The sequence below is a fragment of the Podarcis liolepis genome (genome assembly GCF_965112155.1).
Source record: "Podarcis liolepis genome assembly, chromosome: 5".
NCBI classification, from domain to species: domain Eukaryota; kingdom Metazoa; phylum Chordata; class Lepidosauria; order Squamata; family Lacertidae; genus Podarcis; species Podarcis liolepis.
The window spans coordinates 23,685,622-23,713,325 of NC_139556.1; the positions used below are offsets into that span (position 1 = coordinate 23,685,622).

The 27,704-nt window shown below is 44.2% G+C and overlaps 2 protein-coding genes and 2 long non-coding RNA genes across 6 annotated transcripts in view; 2 read left to right on the forward strand and 2 right to left on the reverse strand.

The window, feature by feature from the left end:
- The window catches only part of LOC310706768, a 93,388-nt gene extending 87,677 nt beyond the window's left edge, over positions 1-5,711 (reverse strand). The window contains exon 1 of the long non-coding RNA XR_014526163.1: positions 5,592-5,711. This is a non-coding gene — a long non-coding RNA (uncharacterized lncRNA). The remainder of the gene's footprint in view (positions 1-5,591) is intronic.
- Positions 182-10,565, forward strand: LOC310706599 (pulmonary surfactant-associated protein D-like). 2 transcript variants are annotated; one of them, XM_083502910.1, is made up of 5 exons: positions 182-370; positions 7,624-7,841; positions 8,767-8,856; positions 9,837-9,920; positions 10,135-10,565. In XM_083502910.1, the coding sequence occupies exons 2-5, from the start codon at positions 7,640-7,642 to the stop codon at positions 10,512-10,514; spliced, it is 756 nt and encodes a 251-aa protein (XP_083359036.1). In that variant the 5' UTR covers positions 182-370; positions 7,624-7,639; the 3' UTR covers positions 10,515-10,565. The 2 variants fall into 2 exon arrangements, with proteins under 2 accessions (XP_083359036.1, XP_083359037.1); XM_083502911.1 differs by lacking the exon at positions 8,767-8,856 and having other exon boundaries at positions 224-370.
- Positions 10,566-10,594: 29 nt separating this feature from the next.
- Positions 10,595-14,739, reverse strand: LOC310706769. The gene is made up of 2 exons (XR_014526164.1): positions 14,616-14,739; positions 10,595-13,198 (listed from the first exon to the last, which is right to left on the reverse strand). It is a non-coding gene; the product is annotated as an uncharacterized lncRNA (long non-coding RNA).
- A 589-nt stretch (positions 14,740-15,328) lies between these two features.
- Positions 15,329-23,579, forward strand: LOC310706588 (pulmonary surfactant-associated protein D-like). Of its 2 annotated transcripts, none has more exons than XM_083502878.1 (5): positions 15,329-15,554; positions 17,820-17,950; positions 19,453-19,569; positions 21,644-21,727; positions 22,264-23,579. In XM_083502878.1, the coding sequence occupies exons 1-5, from the start codon at positions 15,529-15,531 to the stop codon at positions 22,635-22,637; spliced, it is 732 nt and encodes a 243-aa protein (XP_083359004.1). In that variant the 5' UTR covers positions 15,329-15,528; the 3' UTR covers positions 22,638-23,579. The 2 variants fall into 2 exon arrangements, with proteins under 2 accessions (XP_083359004.1, XP_083359003.1); XM_083502877.1 differs by having other exon boundaries at positions 15,330-15,554; positions 17,769-17,950.
- The last annotated feature ends 4,125 nt before the right edge of the window (positions 23,580-27,704 follow it).

Genomic DNA, 27,704 nt, shown 5'->3' on the forward strand with positions numbered 1-27,704 from the left:
AGTTCTGAATCCAACGTTCCCTCAAGTGAAATTTGTCTTTTTAGTAGCAGCCAAAGCCATATTATGTTGCAACATTGTTGTGTAATGCTGTGCTTTAAAAACGAGGGGGGGGGGAATATTTGCTTTGACAAATAGCAACTTCAATGATATATTGGCAGTTTCCCGAGATAGTTCTTGCTTCATCTGGACGTTTCTTCACCTGAGAGCCATTGCTACATATTTTGTACATGGGGGTAGGGTCAGGAGATGCAATTCCCACAAGAAGGTAGAGAGTGGGTGGGTCCAACAGGCCGTAAACCACTTTTAAGTGATATGGGGCTGGGAGGTAATCAGATTTTGCTAGGTTGTACTCGGAGAGGATCTGCAGAAGGTAAGCTAGTAATTTTTCCTTCACTGTTGTATAAATCATGACTTTTCACAAACTAACCTGCAATGTTAATACCCTGTTAATCTGCTGTGTTGCTGCTGTGCCAAAATCTTAATCACTTTTGGCAGAGTTAAAAGAGGGATCGCAGGGAAAGTAGAGGTTCGTATTTCAAGGTTGGCCGTATTCCCTGGTGAAAGAACAGTGGGGCCTTGAGCCATGCCATAGACTTTGAGCCCAGGGCATGGCCTGGGGGAACATGATGCAGCTAAGCAGGTCTGAGTTTGATCAACACCAGGTTGGGAGACTACCTAGGAACCCCATGTATTACAACAGTTTACCTACCCTGGTGCAGAACAATCCAATCTTTAAGATCTTCCAAAGAGACCATAGTGGTCATTTCATGGCCAGCAGACAGTTATCGCATGGTGACAAAAGAGTCTTCTCAGTGGTAGTACCCACCACTGGGATGTCCTCCCTCAAGTCATTTGTGATTGCATGTCCAACTACACTCAACCTTCCCTTGTCTCTCTATTCTAAAACCCAAGAGGACATTATAAACTTCCTCCCATGGCTCCCAGTACTTCCACTTTGTCAATCAGTTGGTGAGGACCAGGTCCAAGATAGATTGTAATATGGGGGGGGGGGGAGTATTTGCCAACTATTGGCTAATAGTTATTTATTTTGCTATCTGGTGATGTGAGTGGTCACTTACTAATTTTCTTAAACAGTTAAATACATACGGGACACTTCTTTTCATATAGATACACTCCTATTTATACAGACTGATATATCATGTATCTAAGTTTGAACTTGCCAAAACTACCAGTACCCCCAAGGATTAAATCTGACATGTTTTCATTTTATTTCTCTCCTACAAAATCCAGCTTGACCAAGCTTATTACCCCTACTCCTGAGTTATGCACCCAAACAGGCAACAAAATAAGCTACAGCAGGATTTTGAAACCTGACACTGGAAGTCTGCATCAATACCTGGCATGGGTATAAAGGAATAACAAGGAACAAAGCAATCATGTTTCAAAAAATAAATAACTCTGCTGGATGGATGAGAGTGAGGGTGGGAAAATGAAGTTGAGCATCTTGGCTTCAGCTCTGCAAATGCATTATACATATAGAGAGCAAACAAGTCAGGATTAACACTGACTGATTGGGGTCAATTGGCAATCGGTTCTTAGAAAAGCCGCTTCCTTACAACCCAGAACGACCAAGCAGCCAAAATCAGTGTCAGGAGTGGCATTCAGCAGGGTGAAGGAAGCAGCCTTAATTTGGGGTGGGTCGGTGAGGGTGGGGGGAGAGCAGTGGAAAAATGGGACTGGTGTCTGAATGGTGCAACAAGATCTGTAAACGTGCTGGCCCTTGGGATGGGCTCCACTTTAGGCAATGGTATGACTTGGGCCAGTGATCAGCATGAAGCCATTCATATGAAAGGGTGTCACTACACCAGGCATAGGCAAACTCGGCCATCCAGATGTTTTGGGACTACAATTCCCATCATCCCTGACCACTGGTCTGTTACCTAGGGATTATGGGAGTTGTAGTCCCAAAACAGCTGGATGGCTGAGTTTGCCTATGCCTGCACTATACTATGTAGATAGGAACAAACCTGGCACTGAACATCTGGGGTCAACAAGGACAGTGAGCATCTTTAACCCCAACCCCAATGAAGTCTATGGATGCATTTGATGGGGAACCGGTTGCCATCCAAATGTTGTTGAACTCCCAACTCTCATCATCCCTGAGTACTGGCCATGCTGGCTGGGAGTTGAAGTCCAACAACATCTGGATGGCCTCAGGTCTCCCATCCCTGCCATAGCGAAGAAGAAATTGTCGCATGGGGGGACACGGCTGTTATGAGAATAAGTCCTGAAGAGACCAACTGGGTTGTGAGTCCTGGAAGATCTGTTCCCTGCCTTGTAGGCCTTTTCCACCTGGCCTGGGAAGGTGGAGTTCGGACTGACTCCAGCTGCAGAAGCTGAGGCTGCTGAACCGATTCTTGGGCTGGGTACTATTTTTGTTGGGGTGTGGGTTGTTGCTGCTAATTTGTTGGTATTTTTCTTTTAGATCTTGTGATTTATGTGGAAATGGTTTAGTTTGGCTGTGTGCTTTTTAACTTTATTTATTGTCTAGGACTACTGTTGTTATGTTGCAGATTTATGATTTTTTTATGTTGTAAGCCACCTTGAGCATGGTTTGAACTGTGGAAATGTGGCATACAATATGGAAAGTAGATGCGTGACACACCTGAGTCTGAATGGACCCCACAGCAGGGTGCATTGTGACTTTGTACAGGGACAGGCAAGGTCCCTGGGGATGCCACAGTGTGTGAACCCCTCCCTTCGCCCCCTCAACTAGCATGATGGGAGCCATTTTGCTACTAATAGTATAAACCAGTGTTTCCCAAACTTGGGTCTCCAGCTGTTTTTTAGACTACAACTCCCATCATCCCTAGCTAGCAAGACTAGTGGTCAGGGATGATGGGAATTGTAGCCCAAAAACAGCTGGAGATCCAAATTTCAGGGGGGAATGCTGATATAAACTGGGATGTACAGCGGCGTAGCGTGGGTTGTCAGCACCCGGGGCAAGGCAAGTAATTTGCGCCCCCTAACCCGGGGCAAGGCAAGTAATTTGCACCCCCTAACCCGGGGCAAGGCAAGTAATTTGCACCCCTTAACCCCTAACCTGCCGCCGCTGCCAGCTTCTTCTTGCTGCTGCCTGGTCTGGTCTGGTGTGGTTCTCTCCTGCGCTCAGCGCTGCGCTGGGTGGCTGCTGCACTGTCCCTCCCCCAGATAGTCCCTCGCTCTCTCTCCGCACTGCACGCCTGGCACCCACCCCCTCCACAGTGGGCAGCGACCTGGCGGCTCGGATCGGATTCGCACAGCCAGCACTGCAGTTAGAGAGAGTGAGCCAGGTAGGGGCAGAGAGCTGAGAGTGCGAGCGCCCCCCCCAAATGTTGTGCCCGGTGTGGCCGGCCCCCCCTGCACCCCCCACGCTACGCCACTGCCTATTACGCTGTCAGTGAGCCTGCAAGTAGAGCTTATCGCTAAATCTCTAATTCTAGGAAGGCTCCTCTACCCTATGGGGGAAGACCTGAAAAGGCAGCTAGGCGGGAGGGAGCCACACATCCCCCCACACCTCCCCAGAGCCACTTGCCCCCCTTTCTGCTGTGGGCAAAACCAGTCTGGAAATCACTCACTAAGTGACTTTGGATCCCTGGGAAATCACATACGAGTCACACTCATCTTTGATCTGCACCTCAGCATTGGTTTTTCCAGGTGCAAAGGAAGAATCCTGCAATGCACACACCACCCCCACCTCCTGGCATCTCCGGAGCAGGGTGTGGGGTATGGGATGGAGAGAGAGGAGAGCCTGTCTGGACAAGGTGCCACCAGGGTGGGGGCAGGTGCCAGTCCAGATGTCTCCCTACCTTCCCCTGGTCCTCAGGGGGGAAGTCTCTAGGGCTGAAGGTGAAGGAGTCCGGGCTGGTGTTGGACTCGTGGCTTTTGGTACCCCCCCGAGGTGGTTTTGCTGGTGGGCAGCGGCTGAGTGCTGGGCTCTGGGGCTGAGGTTCGAGAGTTGGGGTGAGTCTGGCTGCTGTTGCTGGCTGGCCAGGTGCTGGATGCCGACTTGGGGCTGCTCGGCGGATGGCGGGGAGTGCCGAGTTCTGGCCTGGTCCCAAGGAATGACTGGATGTCAGCGGTGGTCGGCTGGCGAACTGTGCTGCTTCCTGGAGGAGCACTGGGCGGCGGAGGAGTCGCGGCGGAGGGCTGGGCGCTCAGAGGAGCAGTCGCCGTCGGCTCTTCGGTGAGAATGGGCGTCGCCTCCGTCGGGCCGCACGTCAAATGCTGGCAGGTCGTTCTCTGGGAGACAGGGAGAGAGAGTCACCAGGGCCGGCTGCTCGGTGGTGCGCTGCAGTCAGCCCAGGGGGCGCTGCGCAGCGACGGCGGCCTAGAGAGCCTTCGCCCGTTCCTGTTCGACGGCTGTGCAGGCACCTGCTTTGGCGGGAACTTACCACCCAGGGCGTGGAAGTCTTTGGGGAGTGCAGGGCGCGGCGAGGCCCGGCGGCGCGTCGGGGTGCGGAGGCTGCCCGTGCCGGCCAGGCGTCGGTGGCGGCGTCAGCGCTGCTGCAGCGGCTGCTCCTCCTGCGAGCAGTGAGTGGAGCGCAGCCGCAGCGGCGGCGGGGAGCGCGCGCGCGCTAGGGCGCAAGGCTGGCGGTGGCTGTGGGGAGCCCGGCGGAGGAAGGAACTTGTCCCTTCCCTCTGGACTCGCGCCCCCCCAGATGTTGCGCCCGGTGCGGCCGGCACCCTTGGCACCCCCCACGCTACGCCACTGGGGATGTAGCAGGGAGGGGCTGTGTGCCTGTTCTCCCCTATGCAGTTTGAAACTTCACCTGTTCAAATGAAAGCCTGGAGATAGCTCAGGCTTCCTCAAACTCAGTCCTACAGATGTTTTGAGACTACAATTCCCATCATCCCTTCCCCCTGGTCCTGCTAGTTAGGGATCATGGGAGTTGTAGGCCAAAAACATCTGAAGGGCTGAGTTTGAGGAAGCCTGAGGTAGCTAAATTCACACATAAATAGGCCCAGCAGTTGGTATTAGCCGTGTCATGCCATAATTGAAGCCATATAAACTCTGTTTGCTATATCCTGAGGACTAACAGTGCATTGCTATTATACAAGCCCCCATTGGTAAACACTCGGCAAAATCTGGCTTGCCACCCTAGATGGATTTCCCATAAGGGTCACCCACCTTCTGTTCTCATGTACATAAATATTTTATCTGAATCAACTAAGCTGCTGGCGTTGCCAGATGTCAGAACTCTTGATTTCCCAGCACATACTCCAACCCACTTCACAGTGGCCTTAAAAAAACCCATTTCCTTATTTACAGGAACAGGGTGAGCAGTTTAACACACATGTATCATCAGATTAGCCGACCTTTCCCACATGGATAAATGTCACGTCAAACATTGGGCAATAAAGAGACTAGAGTGATCTGCCTAATAATCCCATCGGTTCAAACCTATCAAGATTTCTGCTTGACTCTCTCACCATGATTGTAACATAGCTAGAGTTGTCCTCATAGGTATCCATTTCTTTTACTCTTGTGCAGGGATAAAATAATTAAAACCAGTGCTTCTCAAATCCCACCCCCCATATACTAAAGGGGCAGTCAGCCATCTGTAGGGTGTCCTGAACCCCTGGCCTACCTGGCGGCAAGTCACTGTGCCACGTCCAAAGCTCAAAGTCCAAGGGTGAAGTCCAAAGTCTGAAGTGAAGTCCAAAGTCTGAGGGTCAGGAAATGAGGTTCAGGGTCCATCCAAGTAGCCAAGTCTAAAGTCCAGCAATCATGGTACAGTCCAGAGTCAAACCCAAATCACAGTCCTGTAGAAATCCAGGAGTATCCAAGTCAAGGTCCCTCAACATGGGCGGTTCAACAGACAAAGCACCTCAGTTCTGCTTACCTTTGGTGCCTTGCATACTGATTGCAGCACCTGGGCTTGATGAGCAATATGACCCTCACCTGTTCTAAGCCTACTCCAGCAGAGGAATCACACACATTCTCTCAGAGCTAGCGAGGCCCACCTGGCCAGCTTGGGAACTGGGCTGTGGGCCCTTGCCTGCCTCAGCCTCCTAGAGCACATCTCCCACTGTTCCCAACATCTCAGAGCTCGCTGAGTTCATAAAAACAGGGGCCCTTCTGGCTCTGGTGATGGGTCCTCCTGCTTTGGTTCCTGTGCACTGACCCTCACCCCCTTGTCATCCTCCATTACCCTGTAAGGCCTTCTTACGCCAACCTCTCCATCCCCATCCCCTGCTTGCCCAATGTGTCCCAGTCCCAGCTACACCCCTCAGCAGGAGCCCCTTCCTCCTCCCTGTTGTCCTGCCAGTTCATGGCATCTGTCCACAGGTAGTTGGACTCCAGCTCTCATCATCCCCAAACAGCATAGCCAATGATCAGGGAGCATGGGAACTGAAGTCCAGCAACTCCTGGAGGGTCACAGGTCAATTGCCCTCGTCTATGGTGAACATATAGCAAACTTTCGATTTTGTGGGGGAAACCACTCCAAACCATTTCCAGGAATCAAACTGATGATTAACTGGTTTTGCAACTGCTGACCTAGTTTGTTATACACATACATCTCCACCTCTGTAATGAAGCTGTTGCAATGGAAAGAGCAAGCAGGTTTTTACTTCTTGCTAAAGTCCACACAGTGGACTTTTCAAGCACATGATTTCACCCAAAGAATCCTGGAAACTTTAGTTCACCTTCAAAGAGCTACAGTTCCCAGCACCCCTTAATAAACTACAGTTCCCATGAGTCTTTGGGGCAAGTTATGTGCTTTATATACATGGTGTGTACCCGGCCACTGAATGGCTTGCTAGTATGTCAATACTGTGTGAGAGCAGGCTCGACCACTGCAGTCTTCCAGTAATGGAGGGCAATGGAGAAAGACCAGTGGCTCACTTTCTCCTGCACACATTTGACACTAATTGCCTGAAGAGGACTAATGTCCCCTGAGCATTGTAGGTCATGCTAGGACCTGCTGCCACATTTCTGCTACTTTCCCCCCCCCCACAAAAAAACCCTCATGTTCACTCTGATTTGAGGTGGGGCAGTGCGAGTAAATAGCAATGTGTTCTTTGCATGAATTGAAACCTATGCCACAGGTGAAGTCAGGTTTACCCTTCTCTTGCTATTTATTATTTTAAAAAACCATTCATACAGGCAATAAAGCACTGGATAACATGCCATCTAGTTTGACCCTAACTGTGGCAAATAAGCCTGAGAAATCTGAAGATCCTAATCTATGTTTTAAGTATTTGCCTTGCAGAACTTGAAACCTGTGACCCCCGCTGTAAGATCTTGTTTCCACTTTAGCTTAGGATAACAATGGCCCAGTTATGAGGTGGCAAAACCTGAGTCAGACCAAACCAAACTAGACTGCAAGTGTGTGATAGAATTTGCCCCTGAGGAAAAAAGATTCCTATACACAAATTCCTGGTGTGTGAGAGAAAACTACTGAGGACCTTTTTTGGCTGTGTGTGTGGAACTCTCTGTAGTGAAGAGGATTCAGTCATGTAAAGGTAAAGGGACCCCTGACCATTAGGTCCAGTCGTGAACGACTCTGGGGTTGCTGTGCTCATCTCGCTTTATGTAAGCTCAGATGTACTATCTGGCATGGCCCCAGGCAGAGATGTCGCCCTCAACTGTACAAATACTGTTGTGCTTTGCCTTAGATCTCATCATTGAGAAATGCAACGCCATGTCCTCTGCATTCTTGTGCTGGGAGCGTCATCGGTGAGAATGTCAGATCCGGAGCAATGCAACTGTGAAGAGAAAGTGCCAGCCTGCATGGTTATTCCTGGAAGCAATGGAGTGCCAGGCATCCCTGGGAGCAATGGACTGCCAGGAAGAGATGGGAAGGAAGGTCCTCAAGGTGAAAAGGGAGAGCAAGGTATGGCATAAGGAATTTCCAAGAGTTATCCAATGGTAGTCATAAAATCATAGAACTGTAAAGTTGGAAAGGACCTTGAGGGCTATATATTCAACTCCCTGCAATGCAAAGATCTCAACAAAAGCCATTTCCGACCCTAGGGAGGAGGTGGGGCTGTGGGCTTCCAGCCCCCAACTCCCGCACTGAGGCTGGCTCTCAGCCTCACGCATACAGGGGGAATCCTCTGCCGCGTCATACCCTGGCCAGCCTATCGGCTGGCTCAGGGGGTGTGGCTTGCCGCTCTTAAGGCGGTAATCTTAATGACAGATTACCATCCAATGAAGGAGAGACCACATCCTCCCTCGGGATTCCATTCTACTGTTGAACAACTCTTACTGTCAGAAAGTTCTTCCTGATGTTTAGCCGGAATCTCCTTTCTTGTAACTTGAAGCCATTGGTTTGAGTCCTACCCTCCAGAGCAGGAGAAAACAAGCTTGCTCCATCTTCCATGTGACCTCCCTTTAGATATTTGAAGATGGCTACCAGATCTCCCCTGGCTCCTCTTTCCCTGGCTAACAGACCCAATCCCCTCAATTGTTCCTTATAAGGCTTGGTTTCCAGACCCTTGGTCCTCTTGGTTGCTCTCTCAGTATTAGGAGGAAATCAAAGCACATGCCTGGCATGGAGGAGGCCCCATGTTCCATCTGTGGCTTCTCCACGCAAAAGGGATCTCAAATAACACGACTAGAAAAGACTGCTGGTCACTCTCCTCCAAAGAGGAGAGCACACTTGGGCAACAATGAAGACCCCCAGTTTCCCGCAGAATGTCCTTTCAAATAACTATTTGTTGGTGTAGTCATATGTTTAACTATAACCCAAGAACGCCCATGCATTATGTTGCTCATTTGTTCATCTTTTTCTGTTTATCCATTGGATTAAATGGCAGGTTTACGAGGAATGCAGGGACCCCCAGGAAAAGCTGGGCCTCCTGGCCTTAAAGGGGAAAGTGGTCAGAAAGGTGACTGTGGAGGAAAAGGTAAGGGATGTGGACAACTGCAGACACACACAAGCCAAGAGATTTTACTGAAATTTGTCTGGGTTTTATACACAAAGCTAATAAGAATCTAAACTTTGTGGTTCCATATGAAAAGTAAAACATTCCAAACGATGGGATAGGATATGTCTTTATTGAAATATAAGTGTATTAAAGTCTAGAGTTGCTTTAGATATCTGTCTTAATTAAAATGGCAAATTGATTACAGCTGCAAAATCAGTCTGGTTAAACTGAGGCTTTGTACTCCCATGATTCTTTAGAACTGCTACTTCAATCAACAACAGAAATGTTTCATTTATTGATTCAAGCAGATTCTAGTTGATGGAAGCAAACAGTCTCATATAAAGTCCCATGTGACACTACCAATTCATACACATACACATGAGCTGGGATAGCTCAGCCTGTAGAACATGAGACTCTTAAATCTGAGGGTTGTGGGGCTGAGTCCCACCTTGGACAAAAGATTCCTGCATTGCAGGGGGTTGGACTAGATGACTCTTGTGGTCTCTTCAACTTTACGGTTCTATGATTCGATGAGCAAGGAAGTATGGTGCCATTTTTTTCAGCCTGCTATGATTCTGGCCTCAACATCACTATGGCTAGGTAAGGGAGGTGATTTGTTATAGTTTGAAAATAGTTTCCTTGTTCCTTGATGGATGGTTCATTGTGTACACTATCAACTTTATGCACCTGATGAGGTGAGCTCTTCTGAACCACAAAAATGCATGCGACATTATATTTGGTAGTCTTTGAGTTCTGCCAAGACACTGCTGATTTTGCTGCAAAGACTTAACACTCTTCAGGAATTAAGACAATGAGAAACTGAATGGGGCAGGGAGACGGTCAATGGTGGATTTGAGATTTGTCACTTCTGAAGCAGATTCTTCCTTTGTTCTTCTTTTGTAATCTTTTATACTTTAACACAAGCAGAACAAGAATGATACTGTCCTTTTGCCTTTTAGAACTTGAGCTGCTCAAAACTCAAATCAGTGATTTACAAGGAGAGCTGAAGGCTTTGCAGCTGACTGCAAGCAAAACCCAGAAAGGTAAGCTAGTTGTTTGTGTACCTTGATGAAAGATGTACGGGTTGCCATTAATATCATCCTCTGACATTACACAGTCCTTAATGCAACCAAACCACTCATTTGAGCAACTAAATATACAGCAATTGCTGTATGGATCAGGCCCAGGTCCTAAATTTGGGCTATTAATGACGAAAGCACATTTGAAATAATTAATTTTGATTGTATTGTCTGTTAGCCATTCTAGGTTACATTTTCTCAAACAGCACAAGAGTAGGAGGGAAACTATTTGTGACTAATGGAGATGACGGTGATTATGAGACTTCAAAAGCGACGTGTAACCATTTTGGTGGCCAGGTTGCTTCTCCAAGGAATGAAAATGAAAACAACGCTGCACTGAAACTCTCTGCAAAAATGGGAAGAAAAGTATTTTTTGGAATGAATGACCAGGAGACAGAAGGCATCTTCAAGCATCTTAATGGTGAAACAATGGAATATTCAAACTGGGCACCAAAAGAACCCAATGGGGTGGAAGAGGACTGCATAGAATTGTATCCAGATGGCAAATGGAATGACATCTCATGCAATGTGGCTCGGTTAATAATGTGCGAATTTTGATCTGACTGTCTTTATGGGTGTTTATAGATATATTAAAGCAAAATTCAAAAATCTGTTAATTTTATTATTATTATTATTGCTTTTAATTTTTATTGAATTTACTTGATAACATAACATTATTATAAATGGTCTTTTGAAGAAGAAAAAAGATTACAAAACAATGTCAGTTCAAAATACAATACAATTCACCATATACTCCTACATATATACACCTAAGACTTCCCACCCCACCCCCAATGCCTTTACCTTTTCTATTTTCCTGTTGTACAAAACTTGACATTAAACTAAGTATACTATCTTATAATTTCTTACTAATTTTTAGAACCTTTTCATTCATATATATAGAAATCATTCAAAAATCTGTTTAGCTGACCGAATCACCTAGAGAATGTCAGGCACATTGTGTACCAAATTCCAAAGAGTAATAGGATTGCTGATAGTATAGAGGCCAAGAAGCTAATAATACAGTCGTACCTTGGATCCCGAACACCTTGGGACTCAAACGTTTTGGCTCCCGAACGCTGCAAACCCAGAAGTGAGTGTTTCGGTTTGCAAACGTTCTTTGGAACCCAAACGTCCAACACAGCTTCCACTTGGCTGCAGGAGCTTGGTTGTCAAACATTTTCGGAAGTCGAACGGACTTCCGGAATGGATTCCGTTTGACAACCAAGGTACGACCATATATTGGACTGTTCCATTGAATTTGTAGGTTCGCTACATTTGGAATAATACGCTGTTCCATCACTGTTTCTATACTTTCCTTACTATATTGTTATCTTGAAGTTACTGCTTTAGAGTGATAATGATACAGCATTTACCTATGTGATTAGCTAATGACATCCGGGCATATTTGACCATTATTGAAACAGTTTTTACTGCCCCAGTTCATTATCATTTCATGCCTCTCCACCACCTGACACACATCTTGCTCCTTATCTGTTCGTAGAATTGCAGAATGGAAGGGGCCACAAAGGTCATCCAGCCCAGCCCCTTGCAATGCAGCCCCCAAAGGGGGGCTCAAGCTCAAGACCCTGAGAATAAGAGTCTTGTGTCCTACTGACTGAGCTATCCCAGCTCCATTGCTTTTAAAACAATCTTGAGCAGCCACTCTCTTGACATGATTTGGGGACCATCCTTTTTCACTCAAAAGAAGCAAACTCTTCCGTTTTGAGCAATTTCGTTGTGTGGTTCTTGCTACAGGTAGGGGTCTAGGTTTTGGCAAACAGAGCAAGACTTGGGGAGCTGGGGCAAGGTCTAGGCTGAGGTAAGGCAACAGTTGCAAGATTATATGGCACTGCTTCACCCAGGGATCCGGTTGAAGGGTGCACAAAGACAGAGTTTCAAATGTTTCAGCAGCAATAATCCTCTAACTGAGGTTTAAGCAGGACCTACCTTCTGTGAGAGACGCGAGTGGCACTGTGGGTTAAACCACAGAGCCTAGGACTTGCCGATCAGAAGGTCGGCGGTTCAAATCCCCGCGACGGAGTGAGCTCCCGTTGCTCGGTCCCTGCTCCTGCCAACTTAACAGTTCCAAAGTGTGTCAAAGTGCAAGTAGATAAATAGGAACCACTCCGGCGGGAAGGTAAACAGTGTTTCCGTGCGCTGCTCTGGTTCACCAGAAGTGGCTTAGTCATGCTGGCCACATGACCCGGAAGTTGTACGCCGGCTCCCTCGGCCAATAAAGCAAGATGAGCGTCGCAACCCCAGAGTCGTCTACGACTGGACCTAATGATCAGGGGTCCCTTTACCTTTACCTTCTGTGAGAGGATCCAAAAGAAAGCCACCCATTGAAGCCTGCACTTTCGCAATGCCGTTCTCTGGCCATGTAATGTGTGCAAAAATGGATATACTAAGGTAAAGCGGCCATAGAAATGTTTGTCAGTGGAAAATAACATACAAATGTGCATTATATTAGGCACCAGCCCAGCCCTCGCCACTGATGCTGTCTGCTAGGCACGGGACATGGAGTGTTCACGGGGCTGCACTGCGCTGCTTGCCTGCCCACACAGCTGGAGCCTGGCCGGCCAAGACAACCCTTGGTGGATGCATCACCCTAACACTGGCCGGGCAGCCATTCAGCGAGGAGACCAAGGTTGTAGTGGCAAGGCCAGGCTGGGCTCCAGGGCCCAGAGACCCCTGGTGGCAGGCAAGGCAGAATGGGGGTCTCTGCATTGGGCATCTGCTGCACATGCCTCAGAATCATGCACCCAGGGCTACGCTCCCCCCATGTCCCCCAGGCTACAGCCCTGACTGGGATTCTGGTCTTTGTAGGGAACACATTTAAACCCACAACTCAAGGAAATTAATCTGCAAATATCAACCAAACCATCAGATCATATACATACACTTAATCTGAGGGGTTGTTACTTTATGACAAACACAATGATCCAATTTAAGCATAATGCATAGCAATATCAGTATTTTCCCTTTTCATCCTCATGTGGCCTGTAAGACACCTGAGCATGATTATGAACCATTGATAGGAATATCATTTACGTTGAAGAAGAAGCAACTAGGAAGAAGCAACAAGCAACTTTTTCTTTCTTGTTTCCCTTTGGAGCAGAAAGTTGCAACCACTGAAGAACATCAGTCTTTTCAGTTAGCAGGTGTAAAAGAAAATTCATGTAACTCCCAGGAAAAGAGTCAGAGGACCATGAGTAGGACATGTTTGGCTCTTCTATTTCCTAAAAACAAAATGATAGAAACAGTTTTCCTTTTAAGATATGGGAAAGGGGCATTAATGAGGAACCAATAAGCATAGAAAAATCCGCAGAAATAAAAAAATTACCCCCCCCAATAGTTTGGCACATAGAACGGTACAATATCACAGGGTGTAAATAATGATAAACAATTCTCCAGCCAGAATGTAGCCATGGATAAGATTATCAATTTACAAAATCAAATAATGGTTAAAGAAAGGAATACTGTATTAAGATCAGGATAAGGCATGGCAGTTGGTTCTGGAAGGAAACACACCTGTATAAAGGCACCTTGTTTGTTACTTTTACAAGAGCTATTCATATACAAATCAGGGTGAAGGGGGAGAATAAGGAAAAGAATATCCACTAAAGTCCCATGGAGTTCACTTTCGGAGGTGGGTGTTCAATAATAAACTAATACAGTGGTACCTTGGGTTACAGACCCTTCAGGTTACAGACGCTTCAGGTTACAGACTCCACTAACTCAGAAATAGCACCTCGGGTTAAGAACTTTGCTTCAGGATGAGAACAGAAATCATGCAGCAGCAACAGCAGGAGGCCCCATTAGCTAAAATAGTACCTCAGGTTAAGAACAGTTTCAGGTTGAGAACAGACCTCCAGAACGAATTAAGTTCTTAACCCAAGGTACCACTGTACAGCAAACAATGGTTACAGCAGGGAAACCTCCCAACACAGACACGAAGAGAACAGCATTTCTTATTGATCGCAAAATAATAATAATATTCTGGGCGCTCAACCCTCTTTCTGCTCTTTCAACTTTTCAGCTTAACAGCTTATAAATGATTTTTAAGAGAACATATATGCCCTTGGCCAGCATTGGGAAAAGAGGTTTTCCAGCTTTTATCGGATCACAATGAATTTAAACCTTTTGTAAATTTTCAGAATTGATACATGCAGAATACTTTCCCATGAATTTTTGGAATTTTGACTCTCAGAAGGCATTTTTGTGGTATTTTCAGAATTCCAACCCTCAGATCATTTTTATTTTATTTTTTTACAAGAGAATAGATTAACAGTGTACATATTGTGCATATTCACATATTTTAGATGATATTAGAAAGGGGAGGGGGTACAATTGTTCACTTTATACAGTAAAGCTCTTAGAGATCTTGAATTTTTTGTTTCAAAAAGTGCAAAATGTTAGGAAACAGTAAGCATGGCATAAAATAATCAAAACATTCCAAAGATCACATTGGGATAGAGGAAATACATGTGAACTGTGCATCCTCATTACAAACTTTTGAAAGAATGTTATCTACAAAAGCCAAGCATATAGTATGTATGACAACATACTTATAAAATTAGCACAACCTTTAAACTTTAGAAAGAGTCAGTCTAAACAAAGAAAATCTGGAATATCAAGATGTTTGGTCTAACATACCTGTCCAAAACGTACAGCAAACAGAAGGTAGTCTAGGTTCTTTGGACGAGGAATTAATGAAAGAAATGGAGACCAGTTATCATAAAAACCATATTTGGTAATGTCACCTCTGACTACTATAGCACTGTTGTGTTAGTTTGCCTACAAGTGCAAATGCTATCCAAATGCTATCATACCAGTTTTACACAGTTAAAAATCTCTTCTCCATAAGAATGTGATCAGTATCTGGGCCGCTCCCAGGAAATGGATTTTAATTAATCACTTAAATAAAATACATTTATTTGCTCCTCAAAATAATGATAACAAGGTCAAGCCTGGGTCTTTAACCACTGTAAAATTCAGAATTTTAGAAATCACACAGAATACATCATCTCAATACTTGCTTACTGCCTGACACTCCCACTATAAGTGACTATAAGTCCCATTAGTGGAGCACCCCCAAGACAGAAAACCAAGCCACAAATATTATGTGCTTGCTACCACCAGTGGATTGATTTAAGTAATTGCTCCTTAACAAGTACTGTAAATTGTTCAGTAATGAGTTAACAATTTGTTTTGAATTGTTTACTTTGAGGTGGCAAGCTCCATTGTTCTCTGCATGTATTTTACCACCACTGGACAATACTTCCTTTGTGTTTCGCTTTCTTGGATTAACAGCGTCTATAGCAGGAACCCGGAAACCATGCTCTTGAGAAGTCCCACTTGAAAGCAACAGACCTGCTTTGATAGTTTGACGATCGTGAAGCAAAATATTTATGGTTAAAATGCTTTGCATAAGAAACATGAGCTCTTGTTACATAACCCTTGGTCTATAAATGGAATCCTGAATGCCTCCTAAATTAGTCTTGCTAAGACTTTTGTGGAACAAAACGGAAATTACAAAGGGACTGGACTTTTGATATGAACTCCAAACATGGACCAAACAAAGAATCCTAACAGGTATAAATGATTGTATATTATTCTTTCAGTGTGCTAAAATCAACAGGGACTTATTGGACCGAAATAGTCTAAATGCATTTGATTACTGTATAGATTAGCAAAATGCTTGTGATTATAACGGGAGTGAAGGGAAGGTGGAAACAGGTACCATATATTGCAGGGCCCCCAGGAGGCTGTGCTATATTTCTTGGTACTCTTTTTGTACAAGGAGGGTCCTACTGTGCTCAGTGGAACTTAGTCCCATGCAAGCATGCATAGGAGTTGCAGCCAGGCCCCAGATAGGGCAGCATTTCACCATCACTTCAGCAATTCCCCGAGATGCAGAAGTTAGGCTTTTTTGCATAGGAAGGAATCACACCCATTCACTTGGGATTAGAGAAAGTATACATCTGTATTCTGTAGGGTGGCCAGATGCAACAGATGACAGGGCTTCCTCACCTTTGTGTTGCTGATGTTGTTGTTTAGTCGTTTAGTCGTGTCCGACTCTTCATGACCCCATGGACCAGAGCACGCCAGGCACTCCTGTCTTCCACTGCCTCCTGCAGTTTGGTCAAACTCATGCTGGTAGCTTCGAGAACACTATCCAACCATCTCATCCTCTGTCGTCCCCTTCTCCTTGTACCCTCCATCTTTCCCAACATCAGGGTCTTTTCCAGGAAGTCTTCTCTTCTCATGAGGTGGCCAAAGTATTGGAGTCTCAGCTTCAGGATCTGTCTTTCCAGTGAGCACTCAGGGCTGATTTCCTTCAGAATGGAGAGGTTTGATCTTCTTGCAGTCCATGGGACTCTCAAGAGTCTCCTCCAGCACCATAATTCAAAAGCATCAATTCTTCGGCGATCAGCCTTCTTTATGGTCCAGCTCTCACTTCCATACATCACTACTGGGAAAACCATAGCTTTAACTATACGGACCTTTGTTGGCAAGGTGATGCCTCTGCTTTTTAAGATGCTGTCTAGGTTTGTCATTGCTTTTCTCCCAAGAAGCAGGCGTCTTTTAATTTTGTGGTTGCTGTCACCATCTGCAGTGATCATGGAGCCCAAGAAAGTAAAATCTCTCACTGCCTCCATTTCTTCCCCTTCTTTTTGCCAGGAGGTGATGGGACCAGTGGCCATGATCTTCGTTTTTTTGATTTTGAGCTTCAAACCATATTTTGCACTCTCCTCTTTCACCCTCATTAAAAGGTTCTTTAATTCCTCCTCACTTTCTGCCATCAAGGTTGTGTCATCTGCATACCTGAGGTTGTTGATAGCTGATAGGGGCATGCAATTTACACTTCCTGAAATCCCCACTTTTGCACGACTATTAAAACTACAGGAGCCCAGCCCTCTTTTGCAGCTGACCATGCTAGCACCCAGGGACAAGAATGGGGTAGGAAGTAAACCCTTATTGCTAGTGATAATAGTTTCTTGTAGGACAGCATGATTTCTCTGGGGGTGGGGGGTGGGTGGGAATCACAGCCTGTTTGCTTTGATACACAGAACTCAAAGGATGCAATTGGGAGATTTCAGGATCCAAAACTTGGGCATCGCTGACGAAAGCAGCGATGCATATTACAGATACTTAGAATTTTATTTTCTTTATCCAAACCTTACCATGTAAAGGCTGTAGAAAACAGGTGGCACAAGTTATAACATGACTGGCACAACAGGCTGGTGTACTATGGTGCTGAAACTGCACACCTCGCCTGACTCAGCAATGAATTAATTCTTTGCGGTACTTCCTGTTTGTGCCACACGTAAGGACCTTTGGGCTCTTGTTCTAATCTTTGGGTCACCAACTTGCTCTTTTGTAAGGTCCCAGTTTCCCCTAGTTCTCCCCTTTCAACAGGGCATCAAGCAATGTTTGCTGAACCTTGTCTTTCCAGATCAGAACCTGAAATCACAATCCTGAAAATCCATATCTGTTCCGATTCTCTGTCAAATATTGTCCATCTCCTTCTTAAAATCAGAAGCTGCTAATTAGGATAAAGGTCACACCCACACCATAAATTTAAAGCACATTTAGAGCACACATCTCTAAAAAAGAATTGTGGGAACTGTAGTTTCTTAACAGTGTTGGGAACTTTGCTCTGTGGGTGACAGTCTACTGTTTCCAGGATTCTTTGGGGGAAACCATGTGCTGGAAATGTGCTTTCAGTGTATGGTATGCATGTGACCAGAGTTTAAGTTGTCTTCTTTTCTAATGACGTTGTGCTTGTTTCTGTCCTCACTTTAGACCATACATCCAGACAATGCTGATACTTCTAATACTTTCTCCATTGGTAAGGGGAGCATCTCTGCAGAGAACCACCAGCTCTGCTCCAAGGCTTTTTCTGCCAGGATGGGTTCCTAATGCTTGTACATTAGTTATATGTGCATCTGCTGAGACCAGACCAAAAGGAGAAGAGGGAGATCAAGGTACCAGAACATTTATGGGGAGGGTGTACTCTCTTTTTGTGCACTTTGGGGTAAATATGGGGTAAATAACTTCTATATAAGCTTGATCCACTCTGTTCTCATACACAAGCTTGGAGCAAGTATGTGTGGGCTCTTTTTTTTTTGCCAACAACAATAGATCAAAGCCCCTGTGACAGGAAATGGGGGACAGGGCAGCTTCCTGTTCCTTATAGCAGCAATGTCAGGGAGAACTATTTTATGGTAATATAGCATTTCATAAGGCTAGAATATCTAACTACTGTAATTTAGGTAAACCACAGGCTACTTCATCACATGCACTAAAATAAAACAAAGACACATAAAGGTAAAGGGACCCCTGACCATTAGGTCCAGTCGTGACCGACTCTGGGGTTGTGGCGCTCATCTCGCTTTATTGGCCAAGGGAGCTGGCGTACAGCTTCCAGGTCATGTGGCCAGCATGACTAAGCCACTTCTGGCGAACCAGAGCAGTGCACGGAAACGCCATTTACCTTCCTGCCGGAGCGGTACCTATCTATCTACTTGCACTTTGACATGCTTTCGAACTCCTAGGTTGGCAGGAGCAGGGACCGAGCAATGGGAGCTCGCCCCGTCGTGGGGATTCGAACTGCTGACCTTCTGATCGGCAAGCCCTAGGCTCTGTGGTGTAGTGCTTCTGTAATTTAGGTAAACCACAGGCTACTTCATCACATGCACTAAAATCAGACAAAGACACATATAGCAGATCAAATAAGCGAAAAGCTCCTGCCACAATGCTCAAGCTGGTGTTGAACATGCTACAGAAGGATTGAGGGACTTGCAGCCCACTGATTAAATGCAACCCACCAGTCTTCTCAGTCCATCTTGCCAGGCCCTACCCATGTCCTGCCACTCACCCTGTTCTGTGCACTCGAGTGTCCTTTGCTCAGGCTAGCAAAGGGTACCAGGCTTCTGATATTGGACTGGGGAAGCCAAGGGATAGCTGGATAGTTGGTAGCTATTCCAACTGATGGATTGCTCCATTGGTTAGAGCATGGTGCTGATAACGCCAGCTTTGCAAGTTTGATCCCCAATATGAGACATATTCCCGCATTGCAGGGGGTTGGTCCTCAGGGTCCCTTCCAACTCTTCTGTGATCTATGAACACTGCACCAATCTGCTTTCTTGGTGGCTGGTACTGGAGCCAATCAGACTGGCAAAGCAGGAAGAGGCTGGTCTGCTTCACAGCTCCCTACATCTCTGTGGCCCTTCCACAGATAGAATAATAAATGCCTGAATATGGAGGACTATGGTATCAGCACTTAACTAACGGACAATAGTATAGGAGCCAAAGAACTCTGAGGCACAATTCTCAAGTAAAATCTCATTGGAGACAAGGTGACTGTTCTGACAAAAGAGTGTGGAGTACTGCCTACGTAACCTCAAATGATAGGCACTATAAAACAGAGTTGTTGTTGTTGTTTTTAAGTCGCATATCAGTTAACTGATTTGGGTCTTCTTTATAGGATTACCAATACCCCAAGGACTACAGGGTCCAGCAGGACCAACTGGCATTCCTGGTTCAGAAGGAGATAAAGGCTCTATAGGTGGAAAGGGATCAAGTGGAATCAGTAATCTTCCAGGTAAAAGCTGTTGTTGTCAGTTATTATTATTATTGTCATCAGCAACAACACAGCTAGGCACTGTACAAAAATAAAAAAATAATGAGCCCTACCAGAGATTTATAATCTAAAGGGGGGGGGGCTAAACTTTTTTTCCCTCGATGTACAAAGTACCAGGAGGACAAAGATGATGACAACAATTCATTCTGCTCTTTTTCAGTCTACAAAGCAATTGACACCATTTTGCTCATTTATTATCAGAATAACCCAGTGAGGTAATCAAGGGTGAGAGCTAGTAGTCCATCCAATATGAATTGCATTGTTTGACCTCCTTATGTTTTTATTTGGTCAAAGTGAAATGTGTCACTGTATAACACATAACTGGCACATAATCAGCAAGAAAAGTATTAACATAATTACAATTGCTCCAATCAAATAGATTGGAAGAAAGTGTTTTCTTCTACAATGTGCAAGTATATTGAGGATCGAATTTCAAAACTGCCTCATATTGAGATTAGCAAAAAAAGTGATACAAAGACTTGAAGTTTAGGCCGAAAGTCCACAGACACTTCTCAAAGTCAAGAAGTGAGGAAGAAATATATCCCTTTGGTTTCTGGGCCAGTCATGACTCCATGAGGAAAGATGCTCTCTCCTTCTGAATCAACTCTCTTCCTCTAAAAAATAAAATGCCTCTGTATGGTTTCTACCATTGCTATTTTTCTTGAAAAAGAAGTGTCAGAACTCACCATGAACGCCTCCCTTGTTCTCTTATATTGGCAATGGCACTCACCTGAGAGGTATTGGAACTGAGTTCCCGCAAGTTCCCGCAAGTTCCAGCTGGGGGGGGGGAGCCCTGATTACTACTAATCTGGTGTGCACATGTGGACATTTCTCAGGGGTTCTGGAGGGCAGTTGTCAGCTTTCTTCCCCCGATGTGGTGATGTCAGTGTGTGCAAAAAGAGAAGCCACGTCCAAATACTGACCACCCCTATTGTTCTACCCGGACACTGAGGTCCAGTGCCGAGGGCCTTCTGGCAGTTCCCTCGCTGCGAGAAGCCAAGTTACAGGGAACCAGGCAGAGGGTTTTCTTGGTAGTGGCGCCTTCCCTGCGGAACGACCTACCACCAGATGTCAAAGAGAACAACAACTACCAGACTTTTAGATGCCATCTGTTTAGGGAAGCTTTTAATGTTTAATAAACTATTGTATTTTAATATTCTGTTGGAAGCCGCCCAGAATGGCTGGGGAAACCCAGCCAGATGGGTGAGGTATAAATATATTATTATTATTATTATTATTATTATTATTATTATTATTAGTGCAATCTTAAGAGCCAACACACAGGGCTACTGGTCCTTAGACAGGAGCACTTTCTGAGCTCTGGGAGAAAAGAAACTCCACAGCAGACCCTGTCCCAATCCTAAGAGGAAAACCTCTTGGCAGTTTTTCTGAGTCCTCTCCCTTCCCCTTTCCCCAGAGGGCTTCAGCTGGACCTACTATTGTCCTGTTGCAAGGCAAAAACTTGCATAGCCTCTCCACAAAAACCTCTTTCTCTTCCCAAAGTTGGCCGCACAAATCTGTCACTTGCAATTATTAACATGAGGTTATTTTAATTCCATCTCCAAACAAGAGGGCATTTAGTTCAACTCGCCATCCAGGAAGTTAACAAAATTTGCACCTGAAGAAAAATTTCCAAGTGAACCAGCCAAGATAAGTGAGCTCAGAAACTATTTGTATTACATTTCCTTCCTACAGAAGGCAGAACAGGAGAGAAATACTGAACATTGGAAAACAGAATAGCTATTGTTTCTGTTGGCAAATGCCCTTCGACTTCTTTAAAGAGGAGGAAGTTTATTCTGCTTCTTGTGTACAGTAAAAAAATATTTGAATAACCTAAAAGAATGAGCAACTGAGGACCACTTGGCACATTATAGTTTTACAGTAGGTGCACTGTTCTCAAATGAGGGACTCTGTGCCAGCTCTGTAGCTACATGAAAGCTTGGCCATAGATTGTTATCCATACATATTTTGAAAAAGTTCACTTCCGGAATTTGCAGTTGATCAAGAAATCTAATGCAACTATTTTCTCATTCAGAGCTGGAAAGCCTTAAAACACAAATAAGGGGCTTGGAAACAGAGTTGGAGGGTTTGAAATCTGCCATCACCAAAACTCAAAAAGGTAAGAAAGGGAAATTATTGCTTGCTTTTGTTCAAATAGGCTGATATAGCTTCAAGTTGACTATTTCCCCCCAAAATATTTTATTAAAGTTTTCACGATACAGTAAAATAATACCTAGAACAAATAGGATCAGAAAGACAAAATTAAAAGAGAAAAGAACAAGAGAAGTTAAAGGGGAAAAGATGAACCAGATAGATAAGAACATTAATAATATCAATTATCATAATCATAATAAAAAATAAAATTATATATCTATCATAATTATACCTTAATCTTCACCTACAAAGTGAGTCTTCTCAGCTCTTGCCATCTCAAGTTTACTATTGATGCAATTTGAGTTCACAAAAGTGATGGGGAACCCGTGGCCGATGGCCATCCATACGTTGTGCAACCACTACTCCCATCCTCTCCTCTGCTTTAAACCACACTGAGAACCATTCTCCTTCCACTGAAATATAAAATGCTGCCCGTACCATCAATGCACCTGGAGTTTTACAGTATTAGATTGAAAGCCTTGCAATCCTGTCTCTTTCTAGTTCTCCTTGCCCCCAACGGCGTGATGGTTGGTGAGAAGGTATTCAAAACAGATGGATCCAGAGGTGATTATGATGCTGCGCGTGAGACCTGCTTGCGCATGGGTGGCGCACTTGCCTCCCCAAGGAATGTGGCAGAGAACAGCGCCCTGCAAAAAATAGTGACCTGGTATAATAGAAGAGCAGTCCTTGGGATCAATGACATGGCGACAGAAGGCAGGTTTGAGTACCTGAATGGCGACGTCATTGGGTACTCTAACTGGGCCCCAGGAGAACCAAATAATCTTGGCAACGAGGACTGTGTAGAAATGCATCAAGATGGCAAATGGCATGACAGAGGCTGCATACTTGAGTGGTTAGTCATTTGTGAATTCTAAAATCAGGAGGTGCAGGGGTGGCCATGTTTGTGAGGTGAAGGAATAGTTTGTTCTAATTCTTTCAAAATTCAGTACCCCTCTAGCTTGAACAGTAAGTTGTGCAAGTGATATTCAAGATGCTACTTTCCTTTACCTGACTGTGTGCAGAAAGAATACGGCAAATTTAATGTGAGGCTTGTGATTTCTAGTAAAGCATGTCCAAGAATAAAAAATACATGCTATGAGTACACAGACATTCAGGCAACATCCATCCCCATGGTAACAACAAGGAAACTACACTGGAACGCCCACATGCCCTTTCAACCAGTCCCAAAAATGCAAAACTGCCATTTTCTTCTCTATAGCCCAATTCAAGGAATTGTTCCTCACCTGCACAAGAACATATAACAAAGGCTACTCCAGCTCAGACCATGGCGTAACTTCATAAGGCGCTCAAGGAATCATACCAGTGATTCTAGTATTCAGATTCAGGAACGTTGCTCTCTGTGCCAGCACAGGAGCTTGCTGAAGAAAGAAATAGCAGAGCAACAACACTCACCATCATTTCAGGTGGTCAGCGGTAATTGAAGCTACCAACACAAGAGGCCAAAAGACTTCCAGTTGATCCCATAAGGCTACTGACTCTGACATTTCTTCCAGGTTTGTGATATTTGTTTCTCGGACATAGGTTGGGTTGTTCCAGAACTAGCTATCTCTTGTTGTCTTTCTTTCTTTCTTTCTTTCTTTCTTTCTTTCTTTCTTTCTTTCTTCCTTTCTTCCTTTCTTCCTTTCTTCCTTTCTTCCTTTCTTTCTTTCAAATAATTTTTATTGGAATTTTATTTACAACATAACATAACCCCCCCACCCCCCAATACACAATCCACCCTCTTTAAACGTGAACATAACATACAGTGAGCATAACATACAATACAAACAACGAAATAAAAGACTTCCTTTATCCTGTACCTGGCCTCCTTATTCACGTCTTATAAACTGTTTCCTTTATGAATAATTATTAAGATTTTTCTAATTATAACTTAAATATCCACAAAGTCTCCTGCAGACATTAATCGAAACAAGTCCAGGTATGTATTTTGGGGCACTGTTTTGTGAAGTATTCTCTGCATTTCCCCCATGCTTTTTGAAACTCTTATCTAGTGTGATCTCTAATTGCCTCTGTTAATCTAGCCAGTTCAATATACCCTAACAGTTTGTCTTGCCATTCTTTTTTTGTTGACACAGTTTCTTTTTTCCAGTTTTTAGCAATTAGGATCCTTGCCGCTCCTGTGGCATAGAGGAATATTTTCTGATTCTTGTTGTCTTCTTTCAACCAGTCCAACAGCCCTGCTAAACTTCTGACCATCAGAAGCAGGACCTTATTGCTCACCAGTTTGGGGATACAGAAAAACCTAGGAAAAGTGGGCCACTTTTGCATAGCAGAATATCTATCCTTCTTTGTATTCCTGGGACAGCTTGCATTGTCAAAGTATGCTGCATAAGGCAGAGATGAAAAAATCCATGCTTTTAAACTGCCTTCTAGCTGTAATCCCAAATGTTTTGTATTATTACCAGACATTAGGTCAATGGAGATGTCTTTATAAACCACAGACCTTGCAAGGAAAAGGATATTGGATCCCTGAGGGTACTATGATTGTGAAAAGAACCTGTTGCCAAGATATGGAGACTCGCAAGTAATCTTGTCAATGGAGGCATAGTTCACTGGGTTACATTGCCAGCTCTAAAATGTGGATATAGTACAGATTAGTCATTCCACACCTGTCTAATCTATACAGCCTGGTGCAGCCCATGTCATCCCTCTTGCCTGAACCGTCTTCTCCTACACTTACTCCAGTGATGAGTAAGAGCTAAAGTGCAGCCATAATGAACGAATCAAACATGGTTCTATACAGTGCTATTTTTCTAGAAAGAGATCTCGCAGAACTCACCATGAACTCACTTTGTTCTCTTACAATGGCAACAATGCCCACCTGAGAGGTACCAGAACTGAGTTTTAGCAAGTTTTGGCTGGAAAAAAAGCCCTGGTACTTTATGATGCCACCTTCAGAGTCACATTATGAGTCAGTCAGCTGTATCAGTCTTTCAGATCTTCCCTCTGACTGAACAATACTGTAAGTTAAAGCCCTAAATACTCACCCTATCTTGCTGAGGAGCATTGCACTTTCATCAGCAAACACATGTTCCCTGTAAGGCCAACTTCAGGTAAGGACAACCCTAGGTTATCTCAAGGTCATCTTTGTTATCTCTGTCATCTCATGACATCCTCAGAAAAACACTCCATTGAGAGTGCCAGTCTTTTCCTCTCTCTGAGTTGCAAGGCTTAACAAATATACAACAGAAGCAAAACAAAACCACTCCAATGTCCAGCATCTGACAGATCAAACAAAAACACAAGAAGAGTTGCTGGATCAGGTCAACGGCCCATCTAGGATTAAATTCTACAATTAAACAAATTAATGCCTTAGATCCACCTGAAACTTCAAATCTAAATAATACATATCTGTACATAACTTCAAATCTAAATAATGTGTATCTGAAGAAGTGTGCATGCACACGAAAGCTCATACCAAGAACTAACTTAGTTGGTCTTTAAGGTGCTACTGGAAGGATTTTTTTTATTTCAAATCTAAAGTGCATTTCAGAACCTGATATTTTCTCGATACTACACAATGGAGTGGTAGGTCTCTGAAAGAAGGAACTTGCCCTATGTTCTTGAGCAACTAACATGTTTTGAATTAAGGAACAGTCATTAAAATAATAGATTTCTGGCAGTTGGAACCTCAAGATGAACTAGTTGGTCCATGCATGTGTAAGAATGGTTATCATGCATTTATTTTACCCCCCCCCCCACTTCTTTCCACGTGATGTGTGTCATGGCAATGACAATGGATTATATTTGTCACTAACAAACATGGGCCAAGGTCCAAAGAGCTTGAGCAGATTCTCTGCAAACATCACAAGCTACCTTAGAAAGCCTTCTTGGTTTCAAAGGTGGTTTGCTGTTTCAAAGGTGGTTTGCTATGAAGAGCTGCTGTTTGAGAAGCTCAAGGACCAAAACCCCTGTTGAGACTATGGTGGCCCATCATGTAACATGAACATTGAAATAGAAGGGAAAAAGGTTGTTGCTAAACATTCTGAGCTTTGTGCGAGAGCGTCCCAAGATGTTCTTGTCTCCATTCCAAGCCTCTGTTGCCTAATGGGCATGCGTGTGAATAATCCTTAGATCTGACTGTATAAACCATTACTTTTCTTCTCTTATGCTGCCTTCGCTTTGACAGGAGTGGTAAATAAAGTTGGAGACAAAATATTTATTACCAGTGGGAAGGAAGCCTTTGTATTATTGCCGGTTAGTGCAGTTATACCTGAAAACTCTGAGTTAGCTCAGTCGGTAGAGCATGCGACCCTTAATCTCAGGGTCATGGGTCTGAGCCTCATGCTGGGCAAAAGATTCCTGCACTGCAGGAGGAGATAACCATCGTGGTCCCTTCTAACTCTGCAATTCTATTAATCTGTTACCCTGTGATGTACTTTGTGATATACTCCACATTCATGAAAGTCCCCCAGCTGGGGTAGCCATGTACATGTCATCAAAAAAAGAGTACAAAAGATGACACACATTTGCAAAAAAACTTGCAATAATTTGGATATAAACAGAGCACACCTCACCATGGTGGGCTTGTGGGGAAGACTGATCAGGCGAGCTGTGTCAGTCTGCTGCTCAGGGTGCTGCTACCTATTCATGGGTCCCTGCTCTCCATCCTTATGGTGATTTATACTTGAATCAGGCTACCCTTCCAAAAGGGTACCCTTTCCAATAAAGGGTGGTTCTCTGTAAAGTAGGACCCACAGCCACCCTACTTCCAGGCAGTGCCTGATCCTAAGATGTTCCTGCTCAATGAAAAATAATGGGATTTGTTTTACTTTGCTTGGATCTACAAGGGACATGTTTAACTTTATTAGAATGATATATCTAATATCTAATAATATCTTATTTAGAATGGTATATTAGATATATCATTCTAAAAGGTTACAGGGCAGACTTGTAGATTAAAAGCGTTTCTTACCTTGTTTTGTCTGTCAAAACGTCATTTCCCTATTGCTGGTTCCTGGTTGCTCTGCAGAGCCCTCTGGTGTCTCATTTTAATAACACATTATGAACATTAAAAGTGGAACACAATGTGTCCATCTACGTTATGAAAACCATTTCTTAACCCTTCCTTAACTTTATAAACCATGAGTGTAGATCCACCCTTCTTCTTTCTCAGGTGTGGCCATCCACTCTACCTGAACTTGCTCTTTTTGTTCTTGTGTTTTCGCCTTAGGTTCCAAAACACTTCTCAGGGTGGAAAGAAAGAAAAAATACTTCCCAGGTTCCAATTTAGATTCTGGTGTAACAGCTGGGATGGCATCAGCTACATCCAGCCTTTCTGAATAGGGAATATCCTCTGTGACCGGAAACAGGGCCTAGTGTTGAAACGAGGATAGATATCTGTTCACCACCCACCCTCTTTTCCTCAGTTTCAACTGGCTTTAAAGCTACTGCTAGCTTAATCTTTTGCAAAGAGCTTTATGGCCTCTCCAGATATTCTGGAACTCTGCTTAACTGCATGGAGAGGTCATATGTGGATTTAATCATCATTACTTTTGGGAAACTTGGATGGTTTTAACAAAAACATGTTTACTTCCCTTTGGTTTCACCTATCTTACTTATCTGAGAGCTTACAAGGAAGGTTACTCTGAACAAACTCATCAGAAGGTTCAAAAATGGTTATAGATTGACAGCCCAACCTTTCTGATAATGCTGCAAAAAGTATAAAGCATTTTAGATTTCTGTATTTCTATAATGCATAATATAACAGATTTCTGTATCACAGTTCTATAAGATGTCTGTAGATCTATTTGCTGGAAGCAGCACTTCCAGTGATTATATGAAAGGGCAAATTCTAGAATTTGTCCCTGTTTTCCAGTAAATTGACTGGGGGGGGGAAGGTTATGCTGAAACACCTCATGCAGTCGTGCCAGTAAGTGCTGGTGTATAAAGTACAATTTTGCAATCCACAGAGATAAAAT